Below are 26,012 nucleotides of genomic sequence, written 5' to 3' on the forward strand. Positions count from 1 at the left end.
CCCTTTTACGCTTATGGAGCAGATTGAAAGTTGTGCTTGTTTTTTTTGTTTGTTGATTTTTTTGGGTGGGGGGGGAGGGGGAGGGAGCAATGTTTTAATTCTATCATTAGTTGAAGCTATAATTTTCTCGTAGCCATGTGATGGAAGTTAAAATAAAAAACAGAGGCTAAGCATTAAGATGTATGAAAGATGACCAAATAAACATTGCAAAATTTTATTTTTAAAAATGAGAGATCTGGCAGCAATAATAGATACATATCATGGGGGACATATTCTTAGCTGGATCCTATGTAACTTTCCCATTTAATTATGAATGTAATTGATTCTGTATTTTCTCATTATATTCATAATTATTAAAATTAAATATCTTCATTTTTGTTTTGCATTCTGCCTCTGCAGTAGATCAATGTTAAAAAAAATATTTTTACTAAAAACTTTATGGTAGAAAAATGTATGGATTTTGCAAAGCTGCACTGTGGAGTTTAAGATTTTTCTTAAAAATAAAGAATGTAATATTTAATTTTTTTCATGAGTACAAACTTATAACAGAAGTTAACAGAATATATAACAGAATAACTACCAGACTGTTCCCATGAACAGATTATTATAACTTGTAATCTTGTTTAGAAACTGTAAGGATTAGTAGATAAATCCTGGAGACTTCTTAGGTACTATCTTGCTCAACTGGAATTGTCTGGAAATGGTATTTTCTTCATGTTAGGGCTAACTAAATTGGATTCTTCCTGAAATACTTAAGGGAACATACTGACATCCTAAATATTATTAATGATCCACTTTTTGCTCTTTTCCTAGTGGTCTATGCATCTCTGCAGCTTTTACCTTTAGAATCCTCCCTGTTGCTTGGCTCGCAACATTCTTATGAGGAGGTCTAGATGATGGTCTCTTGGGTCCTGCTTGCCAATATCACTCTCAAATTGAATAACTATATTGAGCTCTTTGAGAACCCTCCTTCAATTTTGCCTGGAAGCATAGATGACTATTGCTATGTTCCTGGGTTAGTCAATGACTCATGGTTTAGCAAGATTGTCTAAAATGGTTCTTTATGTGCAAGTGGAAGATAACACAGTATTACTAATGTCAACATATGCCTTTTGAATCTTATACCTCAGCATTTTATACCGCTGTCCATCAGAAGATGACTGAGAGCCAGGTGAGAGATTTGATCATGGGCCTGATATGCTCACAGTGGCCTAAGCCATGGAGAAGGTTAGCAGATGCTTTCTGGACCATCTGGAGTTTGTGCATAGGCTTCACATTCAGCTGTAATCTAGCCTAGATGTGACAAGATGTGTATGGACCCTTGTGACCAGATTATTACCCAGGAAGAAGGGATGAAGTTTCCTAGTGAGCTGGAGGTGAAAGAAGCCATTTTTTAGAAACTGATGTTTCCTGTTCATTCAAGCTTACTGAGGGGTCAGAAAGTATCTTGAGGCTTTCTACCACATTGATGAATGGCGGCTGTGTACCTTCAGTGGAATGTGAAGACAGTGTCTTAGAGTATTTTTTAGGGCTTCTTGAGCTTTGGCATGTGTGATGGGGCCAAACTCAGTCAGGTGCAGTGGAATGGATAATACTATCTGGTCAGTTCTGGAATCTTCTTTCCCAGGTAGCCCAATATGTATTCAGTTGACCTTGTCAGCAAAGTATGAGGACTGCTCTTCACATCAGTCGATGCTTGAGTCTGGTGTATAGGATGTGCAGTCTGGGTTGAGAAGATGGTTTACTATGCAAAATAGCTCTCATAGCCATGATTCTGCTGTGTTGTTTGTGGAGGAGTAGAATGCTCATTTTGCCTTCTTTCCTGCAGTGGCATGTATTAAGACTGTGCAAATCTTAATGAACAACTAATAAAACCAACTGCTTTTGTGCCATGTATGTTTGTTTGAGCTTTCTTTTCACATAAACTAGTTCTTAGAGATGGCATTATTTTCACTCTTGTCTATGGAGATTTATTAGTTGTCTAATAATTGGCCAGACAGTCCTCTTTTTTCCATAACTACAGGTGCTTTATCACTTACTACTTCTCTGTCCCACCTTGATTTCTGCAAATGATACCCATTGTCTGTCATGCTGTCTACTCAAATGATGCCAGTTGCCTAAGATGCAGAGAACATTCCTTTTTGCAACACTGAGAACAAACTTTCAGCGAATTACAGAAGCACCAATCTGTATATTAGTTGCAGGAAATGGAAGAATTTAGGAATAGATTTATATTCATGCTATGCTTTTGCAAATAATTTATTTTAAAGCTGTCTGGACCAGTTTTTTTCCTGCATCAAAAACAAAGCACAACTAAAAGTTTTGCAAAAAGGGACATCATAATCTAAAAATTACAGTAGCTGACTGAGTGACGAATGTTTCACTGACTTTAGTTACTAATACGGCTGGACCACTTGGTTGGATTCTGAAACTAGCCATCATTGGAGAGGAATTAATTTTCTGGTGAAATTTATATGGTATTCCTCCTTTCCCTGCTTCAAATATTTATCATTTTTTTCTAAGATGGTGAATGGACACTTGTGTGTGTCCTGTACATCTCGTGGAATCTGTTACACATTGTACATTTTTAAAATGGACAGACATGGAATAAACATTTAATTTTTATTTTAGACTTTAAATGATGTAGATTTGGATTTTGGGTTATAGCAGAAGTCTATCATAGTACTTTTATTGTTGCTATCTGACTGCCATGTCATACATCTTGAACTTGGGAGGATAAGGGCTAGAGAGAGACTGAGGATGACAATCAGTATACCAAGAAACAGAAGAGGAAGCTTGAAATTTCTTCATCTGTGCAGTTTTCTCTTGTCAAGACTTCAGTTCAATTCCTAATCCTACAAACACTTATGTACATGTGTAACTTTATGCATAGAGTGTTTGTTTCCATTGAACTCAGTAAAACTTCTTGCGTAAGACTACTCATGTTAGTGTTTGGATTGGTGCACTTGTATTATCCCACTATTTACATGTAATATTTAAATTTGTGCAGGTGTTTTGTGGTAATCAAATTTGCTTGAGAAGCCTACTTTGCTCCTGCTTTGTTAACCTTGCTAAAGTCTCCTGTGCAATTTGTTGCTTAAATTCCAAAACGAATGTTCTCTTTCTGCATAAGTAAATAAAGTTAAAAAAAATATTATGTGCCCTGACATTAGCTAATTTTGTAAATGACAAATAGAGTACTAATGAAAAATTGTATTCAGTTCAATGATAAATAGTTACTCTGTAGTTAGACTGTATACCATACTATATAATTATAAGAGTTCAGAAAAAGGTTCCTTATCAGGGCACTTCACCTCTGGAAAAATTAATACTTCTAGCCAACAACTTGGCTAGCAATATATCAACATTTTAGAATACATTTGGTTTTCAACTGAATAAAAATGATTTAAGATGTATACTGCTCAGTAGAGAGATTCTGCAACAATAAAATATTACCTTAACCATATGTTCAGCAGCTGAAAAGCATTTTGAGTGAGTATTGAATTATGATTCTTTTTTTTAATGTAGGACATTGTACCGGTGGATGCCTCTTATGAGGTGAAAGAGCTGTATGTGCCAGAAAACAAGCTCAAATTGGCCAAAAGTGATGCAGACACTCTGCTAACGCTGGAAATAAATAAGGTAGAGGAGTAATGGTATTGTGTTTCCGTGATTTGATTTCTGAAGCTGAAGCCAGAGCCTAATCTGTCATTCAGGAGGTATAGCATAGTACCTAAACTAGTTACAAACTGTAACTTTTTAAAGATTGCTGCAACATTTGCTTTTCTGTTCTTTTGGTATCTTTGAGTCTCCATGACCTCAAAACTAATTGTTAGCATTTAAAATAAATTTTAGTTAATTCCCTTAACATCTCTATGACATATGAGTTGGATGGTCTGGATGATACATGTTTTCTAGTTTCCTAAGCAAAGCAGTCTCCTACCTGCCTTTTATCGATAGCTTTTTGTATAAGGTCTTAATTATTTTACAAATGTCCAGGCTTTTTTATTTTTCTTAAAAACAAATTTATACTATAGAAGGTGACTCTTAGTAATTTCATCCTTTTCTTTTTATTAACTGAGTTAGATTATTTTTTCCTGTCACTTATTTTTCTTTTATGCCTTTGGCTATCATGACCTCACGCTGCTTTTTCGCTCCCCTTGGCTTCCCTGCTGGATGCCTTGACCTACTCTGTTCTTATTTGATTAATTTACTACTCTTCCAGTTCAGATTTGAGCCAGTCTTTTGAAAACACAGACTGGCTGCTTTTTGTTCCTTGTATTCTTCTTTTTTCAGAGGAATTGGGCCATGAGCCAGCAAAGCACTTAAACACAGACTTAACTGTAAGCACATGAGTTTTCCTATTAACTTTTTAATGAGGTTACTAGTGCTTAAGCATATGCTTAACTTTAGGTGCTTTGTGGGATCCAGGTCTCAATCTGTCTTGGAAGGATGTCTTAAGATTTCCAGTCTTTTTTTCCACACCTGTGGATTTTAACACTTCCCCTCACTGCAGTTTACTAGATTCCTTGCTCTGCTGCCTTCTGTGAAGTTATCTGTTGCTTTTCTGAATTAAAGTAGCTTATTGGTCACTAGTACCAAGCTTCCTTAGTCTCTTATTGTAAATTGCATCCTCTCTATTGGTAAGAAATAGATCTATCTAGAAAAATAATTCCCCCCTCCTTTTTTTGTTACTAAATACCAAACAAGTATTCAGCACAAGCTGTGGGAGAAATCTGCATTTTAATTGTCTCAACATGAGGTAAACAAAGTAGTAAATATTAGTCATGTATTTGTATTACATGTGCTCTTGCACAACGGACCTGCACAAGCTCAGCAAGCTTTTCCTTGTGAAAAGCTCTTGACTCAGTCTCATTAATGTACATACAGAAATAATAAAACGGTTGTGATACATCTCACTGTATGGCCTTTACTAAGTGTTAAGGGAGGAAATTCCCTGTAAACTGATATCAGTCTTTTAAACTAAAATAAATGTTAGTCTTCTTATTATGAGGCTGACCAGGGAAAAAGTCTTAACTGCTTTTTGCTATAAAAATACCACTTCTAATCGACTGAAAGATTTTTAACAGTTACTCCCAGGATTATTTTTGTGTTTTATGTGTTTCTCTCGTCCTCTTGCTTGTATGTAAGTAGCCCTATGTACAAAACATGGCCTTTTTCATTGCAGAACTATCTGAATTCTGCTTATTTGAACTACTGAAGGCCTTCAGTATACAAACTAATTGCAATTAATTTATTTCTAGCATAGCATTGGAAATTCAGCTAATGATATGCTGGAAATGTGAGAAGTAGCTCCTATTTATAAATTGTGAGGAGGAAAAAGGCATTTTTTTCTGAATGAAGAGACTTTGAGCTCTATGCTACTGATGATTAATGCTCTCTATTAAAAGCCAACTGACACACACATTAGATTTAGTATGGAGGATATATCTGTATTCTGAAAAACATTCTCAAAGGTTACTTGGCTCAGTGCATGGAGTTCACTGGTGTCTGTCTCTGTCTCTTTACCAGGTGGATATGCAATGGGTGCAAGTACTGGCAGAGGGTTGGGCTACACCACTTAATGGCTTTATGAGAGAGAGAGAATACTTGCAGTGCCTTCATTTTGATTGTCTTCTAGATGGTAAGGCATTTCAATTTAAAAATACTTTTTAAAAGCACCCAGCTCTGTAGCTATGTTGTGGTACGTTGATTTGTCATGGGAGAGAACTGCATTAGATGTGTGTGTCCTCTCCTGAGGACAGAGAATCAAAACTTGCAAATGATTAAACTTAATATGAAATAATATCTTGCTTTTAGCTTCTGCCTTCTTGTGACTGGATTAGTTTCGTATTCACTTTTGAAAAACGTTGTCCTTCTCCAGACTTGTTAATTTTCAGCATTCAGGATTACTGATAAATAACTGTTAGTATGTAACTCTGGACGAAGATTGTCTAAAGACATGTTCTGTGGCTGTGCTGGAGTGAAGGGAGTGCAAAATGATACTCTGCTGGGGCTTGGAGCCATGGCAGACAAAACCAAGAAGAAGGTTCATGCCCCTTCTGGTCCTCTTTGAAGTTCTGCTTGACTCCAACCCTGTCTGATTTTGCTTTTGCCTCTTACAGCTCCCCTTTGCTACAGAAATGACTCCCGTCTCATCATTTCCTGCTGCTATTCTTTGTCTGCCATGCTGCCTCCAACACTTCTTACTCCTGTCTTATCCTAATATTCCAGATACCTAGTCTCTCTTCATACAAATACCTCTTTAAATCCCCTTATTTCTTTTACAAATCTCTCAAATGCTAACCTGTATAATAAAATGCCATCATTATTTCATATCTTCAGATTTGCATCACCCTCTGAAACTTCTCTCTCTTTCCATACTATTCCATTTCTTTGTCTCTGCCCTGTAAAGCTTATTCGTATAGAGACTTCAGCTTCTTTTTGCATCTTGTACATGACTGAATATACTGTTGTTTAACAAAATATACATCCTTTTGTAGTGGTACTATAAATGCAGCTAAAAAGTTTAGTGAAAAGAGTTTTAAAATGGTGGAGTATTTTAAGATTCTTTGGAAAAAGATCTGGTTACTGTTTTTGAAACCGAATGTATCTCTGTCTGTGCATAGCTGTCCTGCAATTCTGTTCTTTTGGCTGGTTGTATCTGTAAATGCAACAGTTTTCAGTATTGCCTCCATTTCTTCCTTTGATTCTTATTTAGGTCAGACACATGGAGAGAGTAGCACTGTAGGGAACATGTGGGAAGAAAGATGTTGGGGTGAGGGGTAGAAACAGCTGCACCCCTGTCAGTACACCTACAATCAATCCTTTGATCACAGATTTTTCAGCATTTCAGAGGCCTGTCATTTCACAGATGGTCATTTGAGGGCAGGTCCTTCAGTGAGGTAGAAAAGAAACTTCAATTTTCAGATTGAAGGTAGAGAGGAAATGTAGTGCCTAAGGAGGTGATAGCAGCCATTCGGTAGTGTTAGTTTGGTGGTATTCATTTTGAAACATGCTTTTGTCCCAAATCACTTCTTCTGTTCACCTGTTCTGTTCCTTACATTTTTCTCTTTGTGTATTACCAATTAATTACAAGCTAAAATTATTTTGTAACCAAAAACAAAATGCATTCCCCTGTTTTCCCCATTCTTTGTGCGAATAAAGCTTACTTCAGCACAATGCAGTTTCAAAGTACGTAGCCCCCAAATTTTTCCTTCATGGCTTTAGTTTGCAGCCCTAGACTTGCTGCCACAGTTCTAGAGCAAATTGCGCTTTAGACCCCCTTACAGTTCCTCTTGAGTGCACACCTCAGGCAACAAGCTATGCTGCCTTCACCTCTCTAGGTGGAACCCCAAGGTTCAATCACTGCTACACTGGATCTCTGGGTTGCAGCCCGCACTGGTCCTGAACAGTATTAATATGACAGGCCCCAATTGTGTTTAACACCTGCATGAAACTTCTGTCTGGGAAGCATTATTTATTCACCTAAAGATGCATAGCATTCAGAGACGTGAGTTAAAACAACAAAACACCTACATATCTGAATCTTACCTAAACCTTATCCTTTCCTTGAAAGTTTTGGGAAGATTCATTCAGCCTAAGTACCCTGACTTCCAGGCTGGGAGAGACACACTGCATTCTTTTTCTCTGTCTCTCCCACTTCATCTCTTCTGAGCTGCTGCTGCTTCCCACTCCTCCCCACTCTTCCTTCTCTAGGCAGGGTTTTTTAACTGATGCTCATTTTGATCTCTAGGCTCTGGCTTTGGCAAAACAGCTCTGTAACTTGGCTGGTGCCTGGAAGCAACATCTTTCCAATTAATGGCCTAGCCACTGTTATCTTAACTTCCTTGAAGTTGTTTAGCCCAGTGGTGGTGTTTCTATTGTTGTTTCACTTTCTGTTTGCTATTGCTAACAGCTCCTTTGATTTATTTCTGTGTAATCAGACTGAATAATATCAAGCAGGTAAACTGAGGTATATAGTGTAGTCAACACAATACAGATATCTCCCTCATTCTCCATACTTGCACACCTGAGGTTTTAATAAACTTGATGCAACCTAAAATCAGCTGTCTTTAAAGGGACTCTTTAAAAAAACAACAAGGGGGTGGGAGAGATATTTCCCCCCCCCCCCATATACTGCACATGCCTGAGTCCCCTCAGCGACATTTGTGAGTTTTACATTCACAGCTTCCAATTAAAAAAATTCTCTCTCCCATTGCTGAGTGAAGGGCCGAAACTATGGAGTGAAACTGATTCTGCTCAAAGTGCTTTCCAATGCACAAAGTGAACTGCATATGAGACTTTTAGGTTGATAAGTTTAACATCAAAGTAACTGTATTAATTATGTTACAAGTTTTTTTTGGTCAGGCTGATTATTATTTTTACATTGTCATTTTCAAAATAGGGAAAAGTGCAAAAATCAGCTTAAATTTTCAGAAATGACCCATGATCATGGGTGCCTCAATTTTTGAGGGTCTGACTGGGGCCTTTTTTTTCCCAGTGGGTGGGTGTCTAGCACCTTATAAAAATCAGGTCCTTTTAAAGAGGTTTCTAGTTGGACACCAACCCGGCCTTAATTTTCTGACCTATGTCATAAGGCTACTTAACTTCCAGGGTGTTTGTATGCATTTATTAATGCAATTTTGCAAAATTGTAGTAAACCAGGGTTAGCAATTTTTGACTATCAAGTGAAATATTAATTATGTAACATTGATTTTTTGCAACCAAACCTTAGTGGTGGGCAAGTAGACTTTGGCTGATAAAAGGTTTGACAGTTTTGCAACACAGTAAATGTTTCTCTTTTGTACAACGAAGTGCTTGATAAGTGCTGCTTTATCCTTTCATTGCTTTGGAAAACAAAGAATCTGAATACTAAAACTAAATTCTGAGTGCAAGTATGCAGCACACCTTTCATTTCAGATTATATGAGAGACTGGGAATAAAAAAATATTGCATTTTCTCTTAATCTTTTCCAGCCAACTTCATCATTTTTAACTTCCTGACTCTAGGGGCAGGTTTGAAAGGTTTCTAAAATGTATTGTCCAAAGATGTGAGTTTAGCATAAGGCCAGAGATGAATTCCTAACCCCACTGAATTCATTAGCCAAACTCCCATTGACTTCAGTGGGGACAGGATTTTGCCCTAGGTGAATACCCTGGAGTTTCTCATTCTTATGGTAAGTATGACATTAAGACTTCAAGCTTTTGCAGTTAATTTACAATAACTAGTCCACTAGTCTCTCATAACCTAACTCCCTTATTGTTGTCAAGAAAAGTAGGACTTCGAGCATGTAGTAATGAAGTAAATCTTTAAAAATGAAGAGCACATGTAGCTTTAGAACTGTCATGCTCTGGGCTAGTTTTGTGGGAAGTCGACAGTTGATAAGATTGCAACTAAACAAACATATGCTAAATGTCTGACCAACTCAGTTGTTAATCTATTTTGAAACATATGGGTTCAAGTAATTCAGTCTGAAAATATGTTGGTTCTCTAAATATTATAGTAGTAAAAACTTAACTTTTGAATAATTGAATAATATACACTAACTGTTTGACGTTTTTGACCACCTTCCATCACACTGAACTTTCCCAAGCATCTGACGTACAACTAACAAAAATGTTAGTGGGAACCAGAGGTTAAAATGCAGATTTGTGCCCAAATGATTTCTAGAGGATCTTCTGATTTAAAAGGTAACATTGAACAAGAAGCGAAGAGCCACCTTTTACTCCCTGAATGTCAGTTCTGGAACCACATACCCTAGTATGTAAGGCTATTCTGGAAGCCATAAAACATGGAATATCTTTAGACTCCAAGTATTTGTGCCTAGCATCAATCTTTTGACAGATAGTTCTGTCTGTGTAGATTAGAAAGTTTTGGTACCACTTTTATTAGTGCATATGTTGATTGTGTCACAACCAATTTTTAAACATGCTGGTTCTTTCTCTAAGACTTGGTGCCGAGATTACTCTATAGCAACCTTGTATCTCATAGAGGAGCACAATCTCAAGTATTTTATTCTTTAGCACCAGTTAAGTGTGATTACTTGAACTATGGGTCATGGAATGTGTAGCTTGTATTATAACTTGTTAGAAAGAGAAGATTGGGTTTGCATATGCCATTTGGTAACCAAAGTGTGTACTCTTTATCGTACAGGGGGAATTATTAACCTGTCAGTGCCTATAGTGCTGACGGCTAGCCAGGAAGACAAAGAGAGACTGGATGGATGTACAGCTCTTGCACTGGTGTATGAGGGGCGTCGTGTGGCCATTCTTCGTAACCCAGAGTTTTATGAACACAGGAAAGAGGAACGCTGCGCCAGACAGTGGGGAACAATATGCAAGGAACATCCCTACATCAAGGTTGTTTGAAAGCTGTGTTATCTAGCTCTAATTAAAGCTATCCTTTTTGTAGCGTTATAGTTGCAAGTGGAGTAGAGTTGACACCAGCAACTGTTTACCTTGACCAAAAATTCTTTGCTCTTCTGTTTAATTTTTAGACAAAAGTAAAACTTTTTCTGTTCGATGCGGCTGATCTCTGTTGCATACTCTTCACTTGTTAGTGTGGCATTCTAACTCAATGGATGATCTGCATGTGAAATGTATAGAATGTGCCATAGAATCGGCAATAGATCAGAGAAGAGAACTTTCTCCTTGGGTACACTTAGGAAATGCAGCCTTCTGTTCAAGGTGGGCCCAGATGGGTCATCAAAACTACTCAAGCAGCAGATGAACATAGTGCATATGGGGTGTATCTATCCTTCCTGAATGTATAGTGGGTGGTTTGAAACTATTGAAACATTGTCTCCCCTCCCATAGCGATAATTATCTTTCCTGTTTCCTTGCACTCTGCCTACCACAATGCGTGTTCTGATCATTGAGTAGTCTTCATGACTGTGTCTTAAGGTTTGTAAACTCTGTGTGTTAGGGTTTGTAAACTCTATCTGGATACTGTACTAAAGATTACCTGGGTTATCCCTAGTTGAGATGTTTTTTGAATAGTCTTGTTGGCATGCTAATGACTCAAAACCAGCTTATTTTTTTAAATACTCAGACTAACCGTGAGTTTGTCCTAAAAAAGGAAAAGTTATTGATATATTTTAAAAAAATCAATACAACTAATACTTACACAAATTTGAAAACTGCACACTGCCCTACTTTACATTAGCCTTTTTAATAATATAGTGCCGTTGAACATTCTTGCGGGAGTATGACTATATCTGGAATATTGCATATTTAGCTGCAGCTAAAATTATTTCAATGATCATGCATTCCGTCCTGTACAATGACAGGTCCTGTGGATATGACAGATGGATGGTGAGATTGCAAGTTCAGTGAAAGCTGACAATTATATCGGTTAAAGAAATCCAAGACAATGGAATGCATACAACAGGTGAATGCCACCTTATAGTATGCCACCAATCACAATATGCACTTGATTAAGATTGGTGTAGAAAATATGGGCCCTCTTCTCATGTCTGCTCGGCAGCTTTGCACCACATTGTCAGCCCAGAGCAGTAGATCTGGCCCCTTAGAATTCCCCTTAGTTATGGGGACTGTCTAGGTATCATAGAGCTGGTGTAGTAGTTCCTATATGTTTTCCACATGCCCCCTTTTTTCTGCCCTTGGGCCTCCATTTCAGCAGTCTTTTGTGCAGAAAAGAGCATCGTTTTGGCATTCTTAAACTGCAGTGATCCCTAGCTGTTGGAATGGTCCCTTTGGAGAACTGGAAGCCCGACATAAGTTAGATTTGCCAACAGGTGCAACTTGGCTGGAGCAGATATTCTAGGCTTTGTTACTTCAATATCCTGATTTGTGCAGTTTAAAAACAAAACAAAAAACCCTTTCCTGTATTATTGCCTTATTGTAACATTTTGCATGCAGGTGTGGCACAAATTTTGTATTTTTCAAATTCCATAATGCTGGAATTTAAGGATAAATTTGTACACACAATTGCTCTTTTGTACAACAGCTGGGCAGTTACTGGCTCAGTTGCTCATTTGTCCTTGCAGAAAGGCAGCTCTAGCCTTTCAAGAATATGAATTTCATACTTTGATTTCCACACATACACTTTTGCTCTGTCTACTTAAAATTTGCCATAAATTAATATTTGGTGATAAAGGATGAGATGACACTAATAGAATACTTCTTAAAAGTTATAAATAAGTAAATACCTGTTATGACACAGATCAATTAAAGTCAAGGCAAAATAAATCTAAACACTTTTAAGTTCCCTAAGATTCCAGTTCTGTTCACAAATTTAATTCATTATAATGGATGAATAGTCAACCAAAACTTTATTTCCTTATTTGCTACTAAATGCTTGTTGTTACTTATTGATTTTGGGTTGACCAGAGTTTTCGTAGGCTTCAGTCCAATACTGGGAGTGAGAAGTTTGAACAACAATTAAATGGCATGTGACTTGAAGTAGGAAGCTTCCCAGGCATCCACATCTTTTGGCTGTGGATGTTGCGTAATTACGCTGGTTAAGATGTTAGCTACTTTTCATTTCTATGCAGCAATGCATTGTGCAGTATTTTGAAGAGAAATACATGTGTCAGTCACGGATTAGTTATTCTGACCTTCTTTGCCCTACACTATAACTGATTCAGATCACATTTCAGTGATTTTAAAAATTACCACTTAGATTCTGAGAGTCTCTATAAAATAGAATTAACTCAAAACAGATTTTGGCAATTGCATTGAAGTGCAATCCTTTGGATGCTCAGGACAGCTGACAACTGTCTTCTGTAACTGAAGTGTTTTTGTTTTAATTTATATGCTGACAAAACCTCTTCTGCTCTTTCTCCTAGATGGTGATGGAGCAAGGGGACTGGCTTATTGGTGGAGATCTACAAGTCCTTGACCGTATTTATTGGAATGATGGTCTTGATCAATACCGTCTCACTCCTGCTGAACTAAAGCAGAAGTTCAAAGAAATGAATGCTGGTGAGTCTTTTGTAGCTGTATCCTAGTATTTTCCGTATTATCCAGAAGTTTACTGCTGCAAGACTGAATGGGCTTCTTGCCCAGTAGGGACAAACATCATTTGTGGGACATATATTTTGAAAATGCTTTCTGTATCTTGGAAAACTTGAAATTCTGACTTGCCTAAGGCATCATAGCAAGTCAGTGACCATTGAAGTCCTGTCTTCCCAGTACCCTTCAGAAACCACTAAACAGCTGCTCCACAACTACATTCCACAACTCAAGAAAAGAAGAAGGTAACACTAGATTGTGGTGCAGCATGATTTTAAATAATCATAAGGTAGATGTACACTAAACCTCTCCCCAGTATGTTCCCAGATGGATAAGAGTACAAGTCTGATTTTGTTGTTGTTTTTGTTTTAATTCAGTTCTTCAGAAAGAATTCACTAAGCCATTGAAATATTGAGCCAAAAAGGTAATCTTCAAAAACAAGAAAGTGCCTTTTTTCTCCTTCCAGATGTATAAAGAGAGCTTGACTGTTTTCAAAACTCTCTGTTTTTGTTTGTTAGAAACACACACACACACACACACACACACACACACACACACTTAGAGGACTGGATTAGCTTGACTAACTAAAGACTGAAATCTGAACTAGTTGGAGGAGAGGAAGCTATTTTTTGTCAGGCTGTCTAAAACTGTGTGGGTGTGTTAATATCTATGAAACTCAGACTCCTGACAAACTCTTGATGGGATGGAGAGTGGGTACGTGGCTTTTTTCTGTGAAAGATTTGACATCCCTGATCTTTCAGTTGAATGCCAAGAATGCTCCCGCTTCAGTTCCCTAGTCCTCAAAGAAGTCCTCCAGCAAAAACAGGGAAGACAGTTGGTATTTCTTATGGCTTGAAGGGCAAAAAAATAACCCTTTCTTGAAAATAAAATCTTTGACCTCTTTTGTACATCATAAAGAAGCCAAAAAAGCAAAAGTATAGTTTTTTTGCAGGTCACCTTTGATGACTGCCTTTTAAACGAGCCAGATATTATTGGTGTTCTGTGTGTTTAATTCTTTGGAATGCCTTTTTAGTGTTTTTCCTTACATATTATCTTCATTGCCTTTTACACTCTCTTTAATTAAATCTATTCCATGCTGCTCTTTGGGAACAAAACACATGAGCCTTGCAAGGAAACTAGCCTAACAAAAGGTATTAGAACTCTTTTGAAAGTATTTGGGATCCAATTACCAGCTTCACATCAGAGAAAAGTAACCACCGTGTGTTAGTTTATTTGTTTTCCGTTTTTAGAAGTTCGTGTTAGATAAATAAGTAACAGACCAAGTGGTAATGGCTTGGCAGTATAGTTGTTTGTTCTTTGCGCTTCTAGCAGAGCAGCAACAAACAGGCTGCTAAGAAAGCACTATAAGGTGTGGGAGAGAGAGGTGAAAGATGGAACCCAAATCAGCTAAGGCCTGGGTTTCTGTTTTATAATAAAGTAAATCGAGTTTCCCATATATACAGAGTTTGAGATATAGAATCCTTATTTTAACTCTTAGTTATCCAGTGAGCAGACAGACAGTTGTCTGACACCTGAAAAACCTGTTATCCTGTTATTCATTATTTCTTTATAACAAGGTGGTGGTGCTACTGTGCAATCATGCGTGATCTTCATGTCCCTCATTGATTTTCAGTGGAAGGAAAAACACCAGGTTTTTTTGGTTTGCTGTATTGTTGAAATGACTTTAAGGTAATATTAACTCTAGTCTACCTGTGTCAAGTATCAGAGGGGTAGCCGTGTTAGTCTGAATCTGTAAAAAGCAACAGAGGGTCCTGTGGCACCTTTAAGACTAACAGAAGTATTGGGAGCATAAACTTCTGAAGAAGTGAGGTTCTTACCCACAAAAGCTTATGCTCCCAATACTTCTGTTAGTCTTAAAGGTGCCACAGGACCCTCTGTTGCTTTCTAGTCTACCTGTGTCAGCTGCTTACACTGCATAAATTCTACTATGATGATTAAAGGTGGAAGAGACGTATTAGGTTGTGTCAAATCCCTTTGTAAAAGGTAGGCTACATTCCTTTTACAATGGGGGCAGGAGGAAGGGAGGGAAGGGGCAGAAGGCAAGGTGGGATATTAGAAGAATTTTATTGACATCTCAGATGTTCTGAAGACTGTGTGCTTCCTCAAGTTTATGGTCCGGTTATTTTGTAGTCTAGTTCATTAAGACCTCCTTGTCCAAAGAACTTTCATGTTCTGGGATCACTGATAATGTGATGCCTGTTTGGTAGAGTTCAGCAGCAAGCTACTGGATTTGCATCATTCTGGCAGCTTTACATTCAACAAATGCCATTGCTGTTGCGTATGGAGAAAAGTTTGTGTATTCTAGATAATAGGGGTGCATGGGTTCATGTATTACATAACATTTTCTTCTGTGGATATTATGTATACCTAAAACAAAACCAATATCTTCAATTTCATCCAGAATCCAATAGGTAGAGCCTTGAGTAGATACAAAATTTATATCTGCGGATATCTGCAGATTTGCAGGGCTCTACCTGTAAATAAGCAAGACCAGCAGGGCTATGGCCAGCAACCGTGCCAGGAACTGCAGCAGCAAAAGCAGCAGCAGGTCAGGCCGCCACTTGCAGGAGCCAGTGCCCAGCCTGGGCAGCTCTTCCGGCATGGCTGTACGGCCCCTAGCCCTACCCACTGGGGCGAGCACCAGGTTCACCAGCAGCTATCCCTGGTCACGCTAGTATATGCAAGTGGCTAGCACGCTCCCAGACAGGAGACGCAGACCACTGTGTGGAAGGCGCAATGGGACCAGCCAGCTTTCTGTGGACCATGATTTGAGAACCTCTTGGTAACCAGTGCAGATCATGGATCACGGCTGCAATATGCTCTTGGAGAGATTCCCCACTCAATAAGCAGACTTGTCTTTTAGTCTGTTTTTCTGAATATATTTAGGGGGGAGTAGCTCTGTGGAGAGCTCATTGCAGTAATCTAATTTCTGAGTGACTAATGTAACTGTATAGGCAATCCATTATTGATACAACTTGATAACCAAAACCTGGACTTATTTTTTGCCTCTGCCCTGTGAGTAAGGTGTGACTCCGTGCTGTTTGGCTAGTTCCAAAATGCTGATTAAAATACATAGAGCAGTGATCACAGTTTAACATTGTTGAATCATGCAGCCTACTGCTCATGGTCTGAACTTCGCAAAAAGTAACTAACCATTTTGGCCCTTTTTTTCTTCCCATAGATGCTGTCTTTGCATTCCAGTTGCGCAACCCAGTGCACAATGGCCATGCTCTGTTAATGCAGGATACCCATAAGCAGCTTCTAGAACGGGGCTACCGGCGTCCGGTTCTGCTCTTGCATCCACTTGGTGGCTGGACAAAAGATGATGATGTTCCTCTGATGTGGCGTATGAAGCAACATGCGGCAGTACTGGAGGAAGGAATATTGAATCCAGAAACAACAGTGGTGGCCATATTTCCATCTCCCATGATGTATGCTGGACCAACGGAGGTAGATAAATTGTGAGAGTATAAAAACAATTCCAGTGTTACTCTGTAATGTTTTGTATTATTGCGCTGTGTATTATTGTGCTGTGGTTTGTATTTTTTTTTTTTTAACTGGCAGTTGAGCCTTTAATAATCTTCTCTTCCTTAGCAAACAGCACCACAGAAATCCCTTTGCTATCCAGGCAAATATCCATGTTTCTATGCAGTAATTCCTGTTTGTTTTAGAGGATTTAAAGTGGGAGATGGGAGACAGAGCAGTGTCAAATTTTTAGATGCCGTTTCCTTTTTTACAGTTAAAAAGACATGATGTATTATCTCTTCACCTTTTCTTTTTAGATGAAGTTATGAAGTCTTTTAACATATTGAATAATTGCCAAAAAACAGATTTTAGAGATCATAGTTTTATGTCCCAATTAAAAATGGGACAGTGGGGTGGGTGCATGGGTGTGTGTCTTTGGCAAACTTAATCTAGGGAGAATTGCTTTATGGCGTTACATAAAAATGATTATGAAATAACTTTTGGCAAGATTTTATTTAGAGGTCTGCATTCAAATTGAACCCTCTAGAGGTTGTGGGATGCAGTGAAGAGAATTAAATGTTGACATTTGGGGGAGATTATTTGACTCAGGGGACATTGGTTCTATATCTCATTATGATTTTTTTTTTCTTCGGGCCATGGGAAGTTCAGATCCTGACTAAGTTCACAATAACTGAAATTAACCATCTGATGGCGTTTTGATGGACTTAGTCTAGTTACCGTAGACAGGAAGTCCACATAGCAAAAATCAGCAGTTGCATTTAATGTTCGGTTACCTCTCATTGTTGGCAGGCAAGGTAGTTATGGAGACTTGAACTGCCTTTTCACCCACAGAGAAAGGTAGCCCCAGATCAAAGCATGTTAGCTAGGCACCATGGGAAGCTTGAGCTGTTGCATGCGGTGGATGTGTTGCCACCTTTCACTAAAACTAGACTCATGCAGTTTTTTAAAAAAAATCTCTTTTTTGACATTAACAATATTTTTGCTTTTGGCTGCTTGTTGTACTCTGTTGTGGTTTAAGAAACCAAACACCCGTAAATTAAGTCGCTTATGAATACAGTGTCCCTGTTTCCATGTTTTCCAAGTGCATATCTTGAGTGTGTAAGAGGGATTTGAACAAACTACCCACAACCTTCAGTTGTGATAGTGAATAAAATAAGAAACATCCCCTAATTTATGCAGCATTTCCAATGACCTCAGAAAGCAGCCTGCCAGTAATGTGTTGTAACCAGCTAAGGGGAAAAAAAAAAAAAAAGACACTCTTCCTTTAATCATTTTCTGTAGGTCATTTAGAAGACATTGGTACCAGATTTGTTTCTTTAGTGCAAATGATTTACAGAACAACAGGCAGCTGTTAAGCCAGTATGGTTATCAACAGGATGTACATGGTTTTCCAGTCTGTAAAGATTTAATGGGCATGTTTTGTAGGCCTCAATTTAGCATTTTTGTACTTTAAAAACCTCTTTTTATGGTGTGTTGGGTAACCAGCTAGGAAATTATATTTGCAGTCCTGACGGTTATCTCTGAAGGAAAAGAATCAATTCCAAAAAGGGCAAATGCCATATAAAAACCTTAACTGCTTCACCCACTGGGGAAGATGAGCACATGCCAAGGTAGGGCCGGTCAGGCTTTTTTGCTGCCCCAAGCGGCGAAGGGGGAAAAAAAAAAAAAAAAAAAAAAGCCGCAGTCGGCGGCACTTCGGCGGCAGCTCAACCACGCCGCTTCGTTCCTTGGCGGCAATTCGGCAGCAGGTCCTTCACTCCAAGAGGGACTGAGGGACCCGCCGCCGAATTGCTGCGGAAGACCCGGACGTGCTGCCCCTTCCTATTGGCCGCCCCAAGCACCTGCTTCGTTCGCTGGTGCCTGGAGCTGGCCCTGTGCCAAGGAATATGAATGCATCACACTTGGACAATAGCTGCTGATTATGTTCTTGCCTGTCACACTTACACTTTATATGATTCTAAAGCTTTTTGAAATTATTCTAATGAAACACCAGTGGTATCCTCCACCACGTCTCATTGTGGCTGAGATTTCTTGGTTGCTATTAGACGATATTAGCTATTAGTATGATAGTATAAAACACAACATTTTCCTTTAGAGATCAGGAAAAGCGCAACAGCTGTACTGGCCCATCTGCATGTTGCTTGTGTAAGTGATGGTGTGTTTGTGTTGTAAACGTGTAAAATAGCAGGCATGCCTAACAGACTTCAGATGCTTTCTTTGCACCCATAGCCCTCATCAGCAATGGAATCCGGTACATGTGCTGTCTAGCTGTGGTCAAGGTGAAAATTCATACCAGTTGTACAGTGGTAATTCTGTAATTAGTTTCTGGTTCCAATATTTGCACAGTACTTAGATACTATATGAGCTCCCCTCTTAAATGTTAAATCCTATGTTTCTTGCCCTGTTAACACTGTTAAGACTTGAAGTATAATTTAATGCAGAATACAATGTCATGCATAGTAACTAACACACAGGATATTCATCTTTCAATAGGATATCTGTGTATGAAGCAGCTGCAGAAGCAGGCTCTTGACTCTTAAAACTGTAAAAATGCGAATTTACATTTTTGCATGTAAATGTTTGGAGTAGGAAGATGATTATAGGTGTCTGCAGCAGTCTGTTAAACCTAACTTTTTGCTGACACAATTAATTATTTCTAAACTTGCATGTTTATAATGTCACAGTAACATAACAGTCTCACCCTATGATGGATCTTCTGTATCACTTTTTCTCAGTGGGTGCCTGGTATTTTTCTTTTAAGACATTTTAATTACCGTCTAACTCAATGTGTCTATTTTATGTTATGTATGTTACTTTATAGTTATTTTTATGAGAGGGTAAGAATGCAGTTTTTAAAATTTTGTCTTCACATTATCAAGTGTAAAATTCTGTAAGCTACACTCTTGGAGTCTTAAAAAGTTGCCTGCCCTGCAGGGAATTTTCTAACTTGCAGGGTGAATTCTATTGATTTCCTATAAAAGACACACCCTTCCTCAAGATAGATAGAATTTTAAGAAATCAGGATTGTACACTGAACGAAAACGTGCACATGCACAATGTGCTGTACTTGTTAAGCTGTATTTAATTTCCCCCCACATGTGCACATCAAAAAGATGTTCCGATTAAAGAGCGAAGGTTGACAAACAAACATGAGAATATTTCCCGTTAAGGAGATAAATTGATAGCCGCTGAACTTCTCTATCATTTTCAGTCAATTACTTACTATATATTGTACAGCTAAGCCACACAGTGAAAATATTACAACCAACAATGGAACAAGAAAATTTGCTTAAGATCTGATGGTATAACTGGTTATCCTAGAAGCCACAGAACTGCTACTTGGTTACAAAAAAATCTAGTTCCGTAAGAACCGAAGATATTTAATTGATAGGTGTTACTTTGTCCTATCAGAGATTACATCATAAAAAGACTCCAAGTGGTCTTACTCATAGCGCACTTAGATTGGGATTTCAAAGGTGAGGGAATTAGGTGCTCAACTTGCAGTGAAATTCAATGGGATTTGGATGCCCAAATCCCTTAGGCTTATTTTGAATACTAGGAAAAATATCTAAAACCTACATGGAATCACACAATATGTTACACTTTGGAATCTGGTAAGTATTACTTGCAATCTGCTATCCACCAATTATGTTAATGAGGATTATCTACAGACAAAAGTTAAATGAGTTCCTCAGTTCTCTGAAAACAGTTCTGTGTTTGGCTGTAGAGGAATGTCAGTTCTGTTTAATGTGGCATAGTCTGTACACAGAATTTGCTTTTTAAAGAAAAAAATTTCTGCCTTCAATAAATAGCTTAGCTATAGGGGAAAAAATGTGGCAAAGTTGAGCTGATGGAATGAGTGAAGCACTTATAACTATGAACTTTACAAAAAGTAATGTAGGGAAAAAAAGTTGCTATGTCTCAGTTTTTAATATGTGTGAGTGTATATAAGTGCATATTAAAAACAAACAAACCCCGAAATATGTTTTTATATGACAATGCTGCTTTAAGATTGAAATTTTAACAAAAAGTCAGGAAATGCAAAGGTAATGTTTCTAATAAGTGTTGTTTCCTCCCTTTTTCATTCAGGATATATTTCAGTCTAACAAGTAATCAGAAATAGTGCACAGATGCAGTATGGCTGTGTTTAAAATTGCTGTGGGAACTGTAACTTTCACATTTTCTAACTGTTAAGATTTGCAGTTTTAAAACTATTTCTCTTGATGTAGGTGAAGTAATTGTAGTAAAGTTCTATTCTTTTAAGTTCCTGAATCTTTCTCTTGACAACCTAGTCTGCCTGAATATATTGCTAACAGAAATAGCAGTGACTTTGGAAATAGACAAAGGTACAGTATTTCTAGTGTATATGACATGGGGAATACCCATCTTCTAAGACTCTAAGGGACAGATTTTCAAAAGAGCTCAGCATGCAATAGCTCCTGTTTAAACACCTAAACAAAGTGGACAGATTTTTCATTTGTGCTCAGCATCTGTTGAGACTAATGGGAGCTGCTGGGTACTGAACACTCTTGAAAATCTTGCTACTTCATTGAGGAACCTAAATAGGTGCTGAGCTCGTAGAACAAATAGCCTCAATTTTGAGTACTGAACACTTCAGAAATGGTGTCCCTATATCTTCTGCATCTTTATAAGAATCGCCATAATGGGTCAGACCAATGGTCCATCTAGTCCAGTATCCTGTCTTCCGACAGAGGCCAATACAGCTGCCCTAGAGGGAATGAACAGAACAGGTAATCATCAAGTGATCCATCCCCTGTCGCTCACTCCCAGCTTCTGGCAAACCAAGACTAGGGACACCATCCCTGCCTATTGTGGCTAATAACCACTGATGGACCTATCCTCCATGAATTTATCTAGCTCCTTTTTGAATCCTCTTATAGTCTTGGCCTTCACAACATCCTCTAGCAAAGAGTTCCAGTTGACTGTGCGTTGTGTGAAGAAAGACTTCCTTTTGTTGTTTTAAACCTGCTGCCTATTAATTTCGTTTGGTGACCTCTAGTTCTTGTGTTATGAGAAGTAGTAAACAACACTTCCTTATCTACTTTCTCTACACCAGTCATGATTTTATAGACCTCAATCATATTCCACCTTAGTCGTCTCTTTTCCAAGCTGAAAAGTCCCAGTTTTATTAATCTCTCCTCTTACGGAAGCTGTTCGATACCTCTAATAATTTTTGTTGCCCTTTTCTGAACCTTTTCCAATTCCAGTATAGACCACTTGCATGCCAAATGGAAAAACTTCATTCCCTTGCCTGTGTTTGTCAGTTTGGGCTCTTCTGTATACCTTGAAGTAGTTCTTGGTGAGAACTGCTCTTTTACACAGGAATAGCCGAACGGGATCAGACCCAACGTCTGTCTAGTTCAGTATCCTATCTCCATCAGTGGATGGCACCAGAAAGCTGCAAGCAACTGCTTGATAGGTTGATATAGGGAGATCTGGCCCCATGAAAGTCTCATCCTAATCCTTAATAGCTAATCTGTCTTTAACCCTGAAAAATTGAGATTTCATCTCCTTTCTGCTGCAGAGCTACTCTCCTCCTTCATCACTAATGGGTAATGTTACCTGTGGAATTGGATGTGGTCCAGTGTTACTGCTGGAGTCTCCAGGACTAAGCCTTGCCCTTCAGCTCAGGCCACCAGATCTTCTGCATCCAGTGGTTCCGTTTCTCCTGACCATTTTGTCTTAACTTTAAGTTGTATTTGTTTTTGTGCAGTAGTGACTTTATTTCAGCTTCTCTGGTACAGCACCTTTTGTGTTACCCGCCCCCCCTTCCCTTCTCCCTACCCGCCCCCCCTTCCCTTCTCCCCCCCAGCAGAAGAGCAGCCTTGCAACCACGGAGCCAAGTCCAAGATGTGCTGTAGGCAGCTTTTCGGGACCCTCAGGGGGCGAGCTGCCCTGCTACCATAAACCATAGACCCTCACTTTGCTAGGGTACAGGTTTGGGAAGGCAAATTGTGCCCAGCAGCTGTAAACCACCCACCCTCACCCTGCCAGGATATGGGCCTTTGACTCAGACAGGTGTGTGGGCAGGGTTGAGGACAGCCTGCTGAGGGGTAAGTTGTGAACTCCAGAGACTGCCTTTCAAAAAAGGCAAAAGCAAAACCCCCTTCATAATGCAATAATTCATACTGTTAATGAGCAAGTGGGGTTTAAACCCTTTGTCTGACTTCCCATCCTGAGGGATGTGTTTGCTGGGGCTTGTTTTCCTCCCAGACACACTTTCACAGCGCTGGAAAGGATTCATACCTATCAGATGTTCAAAATCAAGACTTTTAAAAATTGGATGCAGAGAATTATTCACCCAGAGGTCAAAACGGACATTGCTATGGTCATAATTTTACCATTGTGGTAAAGGTGTGCAAAGATCCAAAACTTCATACTATCAACCACTTCCTGGCAGTGGTCATCCGTAGCCAGTTATCTCCAGCAGCTAGGATTGCTGGTGCCATGTATCAGCTTCATCCCCAGGAATTTTTTCTGAGGACATGGAACAACTCACTGGATAGAGTGGAAAATCAGGTGTCATTCCCAGATCACATCTGAATGTCCCTTTGTGGGAGGGTAAATACAAACCATATGCTGAGAGGCAGGCCAGTTTTTCTTTTAGACTTATTGCGGAAGCAAGCCTTGTAGGCAGAATGGCATACTTGAAAAACAAACTTCCAGAATCTTAGAGTACACATCCTTTGAGTTCACATTGACAGCTGTGTCAGTGGTGTGTCTGAACAAAAGCATACAGCCATGGCCACACGGGTTCAGACAGTGGTCCGTCAAGTCCACTGTCATATCTGGGACCGTGGCCAGTAGCATTTACTTCAGAGGAGTGTACAAGAAACCGTGTAGTGGGCAGTTATGGGGCTCAGAGGGGAAGTTTCCTTTCTCTTTTTGTTAGAGGTTGGTTTGCTTATGATTGAAGCATGAGTGTTTGCCTCTTACAAAACCAAGGAGTAACCAGAGGTCAAAGCCTCTCTGTGGCAATGGAGGGAGTGTTCTGGAAAGAGAAGAATCTGCTGTTTTTCATGATAGTTCACATAAAAGGTGCAGACTAGAGGAAGTGGGAAAACTGAAGTTCTCCTCCTCCACTAGCCCAAAAGGTACTTCAGATTTGATAGACAGTTACCTCTATTGCACTTTTAGAAAACTCCAGATCTCTTGAAACAAGAATTCCTTCATTTGAAGCTGGTTGACCTACAGCTAACAGCCTGGCCATGGGGAAGAGAAGTGTAGTTCAGTAGAGATTCTCCATTAGTTTCATCGGTATTTTTGGGGTATCCAGATAAAATGTAACAAGGAAATTTTATTTATTGATTGGATGGAATCACATTTCTGGTATGAGAGGAAACAGAAAGCGATCTGGGACAGGGACTGTCTCTTTATTTGTATACTGCCCAGCATGGTAGGCCCCTTCTATTATTGTAGCATCTAGAGACAAATAATCATAAAGTTTGCGGGATCCTGGCTACACTAGAGTTTCTCCAAGCTGATTGCTATGGTGCTTGGTTGTAGGAATCCAGTCTGAGTGCGTAACAGCCCTAGTGGCATTCTTTATGCAGGCACATCAGAGAATCTGAGTATCATCAGAATGACAGATTAGACAAGCCTGTGGCTGGTCTTTCCAGGTGCCATTACCTCCAAAAGGCAGGGTTTAAATTAGTTGTTTTATCCATAGAAGAACCACACTGTTGTTGTGAGGAAAAGATTATTCTTATAGCTCCAGGATCTCTTAGACCCAAAAGGAATTCTTCTTTCCACAGTTAGTGGGAAATAATTCTCGCATCATCTTGTTCTAATCCTTAGCACCTCTTTGGTCATCCTAGAGCTGTAAAGATCTATTTCAAGCATATGAAGTACACATGCCAGTTGTACCACTTTTATTTCATTCTATCCATAATGGCACAGCCTAGGTCTTCAAAGTTACTGCAGGCAAGATGTTAAAATCCTGCACCAGTTGGAATGCTAGGCATCCCAAAAACTATTTATGAAGAAAGATTCACAGCTCCCTCTACAGTGTTCCTAGTGGGCCTTGCGGGAAGCCTCATCTGAGGAAGATTTGCAAAGTAGGTTTCCATTCCTCTGCAGAGGTATCTACTCATAGGAGGTACTGCTGGGTTGGTTCCCAAATAATTCCTTTAAATTACAAATCTCTTGCAGTATATGGGGGGAATGTCTGTTTCTGCCTGTAATTCTATTACAGTAATTAAAACTCTGCTTATCCTTTCACTCCCTGGTTCTGTGGTACACTACTTCCTATTAGCGATGAAAGAGGAGAAAAGTTGTGTGACAGAATGAGAAATTTGTGACCTGGTAATTCTCTTTGTTAGCAGATTCTCTCCTTATTCAACCTACCCTGGTGGTCTGGTAAATGACTAGAATGAAATTTGTAACAAATTGGAATTTTTCTCTAAAGAAGACTTGAACACTTAATTGCTTTAAGGTTATTATATATGAATCAAGTTATTATTTTAATGCTAATCCGTTGCTGGAGGATTTTTACAGTTTTGGAAGAACTCTTCTGGTGGCCTGAGCTGCAGGGTGGGGGCTTAGTGCTGGAGCCTACAGCAACATTGGATTGCCTCCAAATTTCTTAGGTAAATGGTATTAACCCAGTAGTGATGCATGAGGAGAGAAGCTGTTAACAGAAAATTATCAAGTAAGAAATCACTCATTCCAGTGTAACTTTGATTATGACCTAAAAGTCATTCATCAGAAGTTAACAGTTTTCTATTTAATTGCTCAATTCTTGTCATTTGCTGACTTATTCTACTGTGAAAAATCCTTATGATAAAAGAAAAGGACAGTGGGGAATATGCAGTCCTTTGGCACTCTGCCTTCCAACAGTCTCTTTAGTCTCTTGCCATCTTGCAGAACTTGCTAATTGATCAAACTGTCTTCAAGATGCCAGATGCCTCCTGATCTACTATGGCCACCCAGTGCAGTTTGGAAGGCCAGGGAAACGCAGATGGAGAGTTGTTTTTAGTTTGTCTTCAGTTTGGCAGAAGTAAAACTGCTGAAAGTGGGTAAATGTTTATTTCATAGTACTGATTAACCTATAGTAATGCTTGCAATTAAAATGTTTATATATGTAATTTTTTTATTGCTCTGATGGGATTTTTGGCAGCGAATTACTGGGCTGCATGTCTTTTAGAGGAGGAATGTATTTCATTTAAAAATGGAAATGTGGAGCCAGATCACATTTCATTGATGGAAAGACTTCCTTTGTATTAAACTGTCATTATACTATAGGCCAATAAATTACCCAAAAATAAAGCATGTTCAGAGAAACTAAGAAGTGTTCCCAAAAAGGATAACAAAAAAATTAAAGATTGCTTAATTTTTCTTCCCAACTGTGTTAAACACAAACGAACAACCCTTTTCCCCACCTCAGCTGAAACCCCCTCCCCCAAATTAATATAGAATCTATTAGGATTTGCAGGTGGGATTTTCAAAAGTGCCTAAGGACCCAATTTCCAAAGGTATTTAGGTGCTGAGAGATGCAGATAGGCACCT

The 26,012-nt window shown here is 38.9% G+C and overlaps 1 protein-coding gene across 1 annotated transcript in view; it reads left to right on the plus strand.

Moving 5' to 3' along the window:
- PAPSS1 (3'-phosphoadenosine 5'-phosphosulfate synthase 1) overlaps positions 1 to 26,012 on the plus strand; it is a 74,508-nt gene that overhangs the window by 35,921 nt on the left and 12,575 nt on the right. The window contains exons 6-10 of the mRNA XM_065405035.1: positions 3,529 to 3,642; positions 5,533 to 5,644; positions 10,156 to 10,361; positions 12,812 to 12,947; positions 16,180 to 16,448. Of these exons, the coding sequence (XP_065261107.1) occupies positions 3,529 to 3,642; positions 5,533 to 5,644; positions 10,156 to 10,361; positions 12,812 to 12,947; positions 16,180 to 16,448 (837 nt within the window). The remainder of the gene's footprint in view (positions 1 to 3,528; positions 3,643 to 5,532; positions 5,645 to 10,155; positions 10,362 to 12,811; positions 12,948 to 16,179; positions 16,449 to 26,012) is intronic.

This window comes from Emys orbicularis, chromosome 5 (genome assembly GCF_028017835.1).
Source record: "Emys orbicularis isolate rEmyOrb1 chromosome 5, rEmyOrb1.hap1, whole genome shotgun sequence".
In the NCBI taxonomy this organism is placed as follows: domain Eukaryota; kingdom Metazoa; phylum Chordata; order Testudines; family Emydidae; genus Emys; species Emys orbicularis.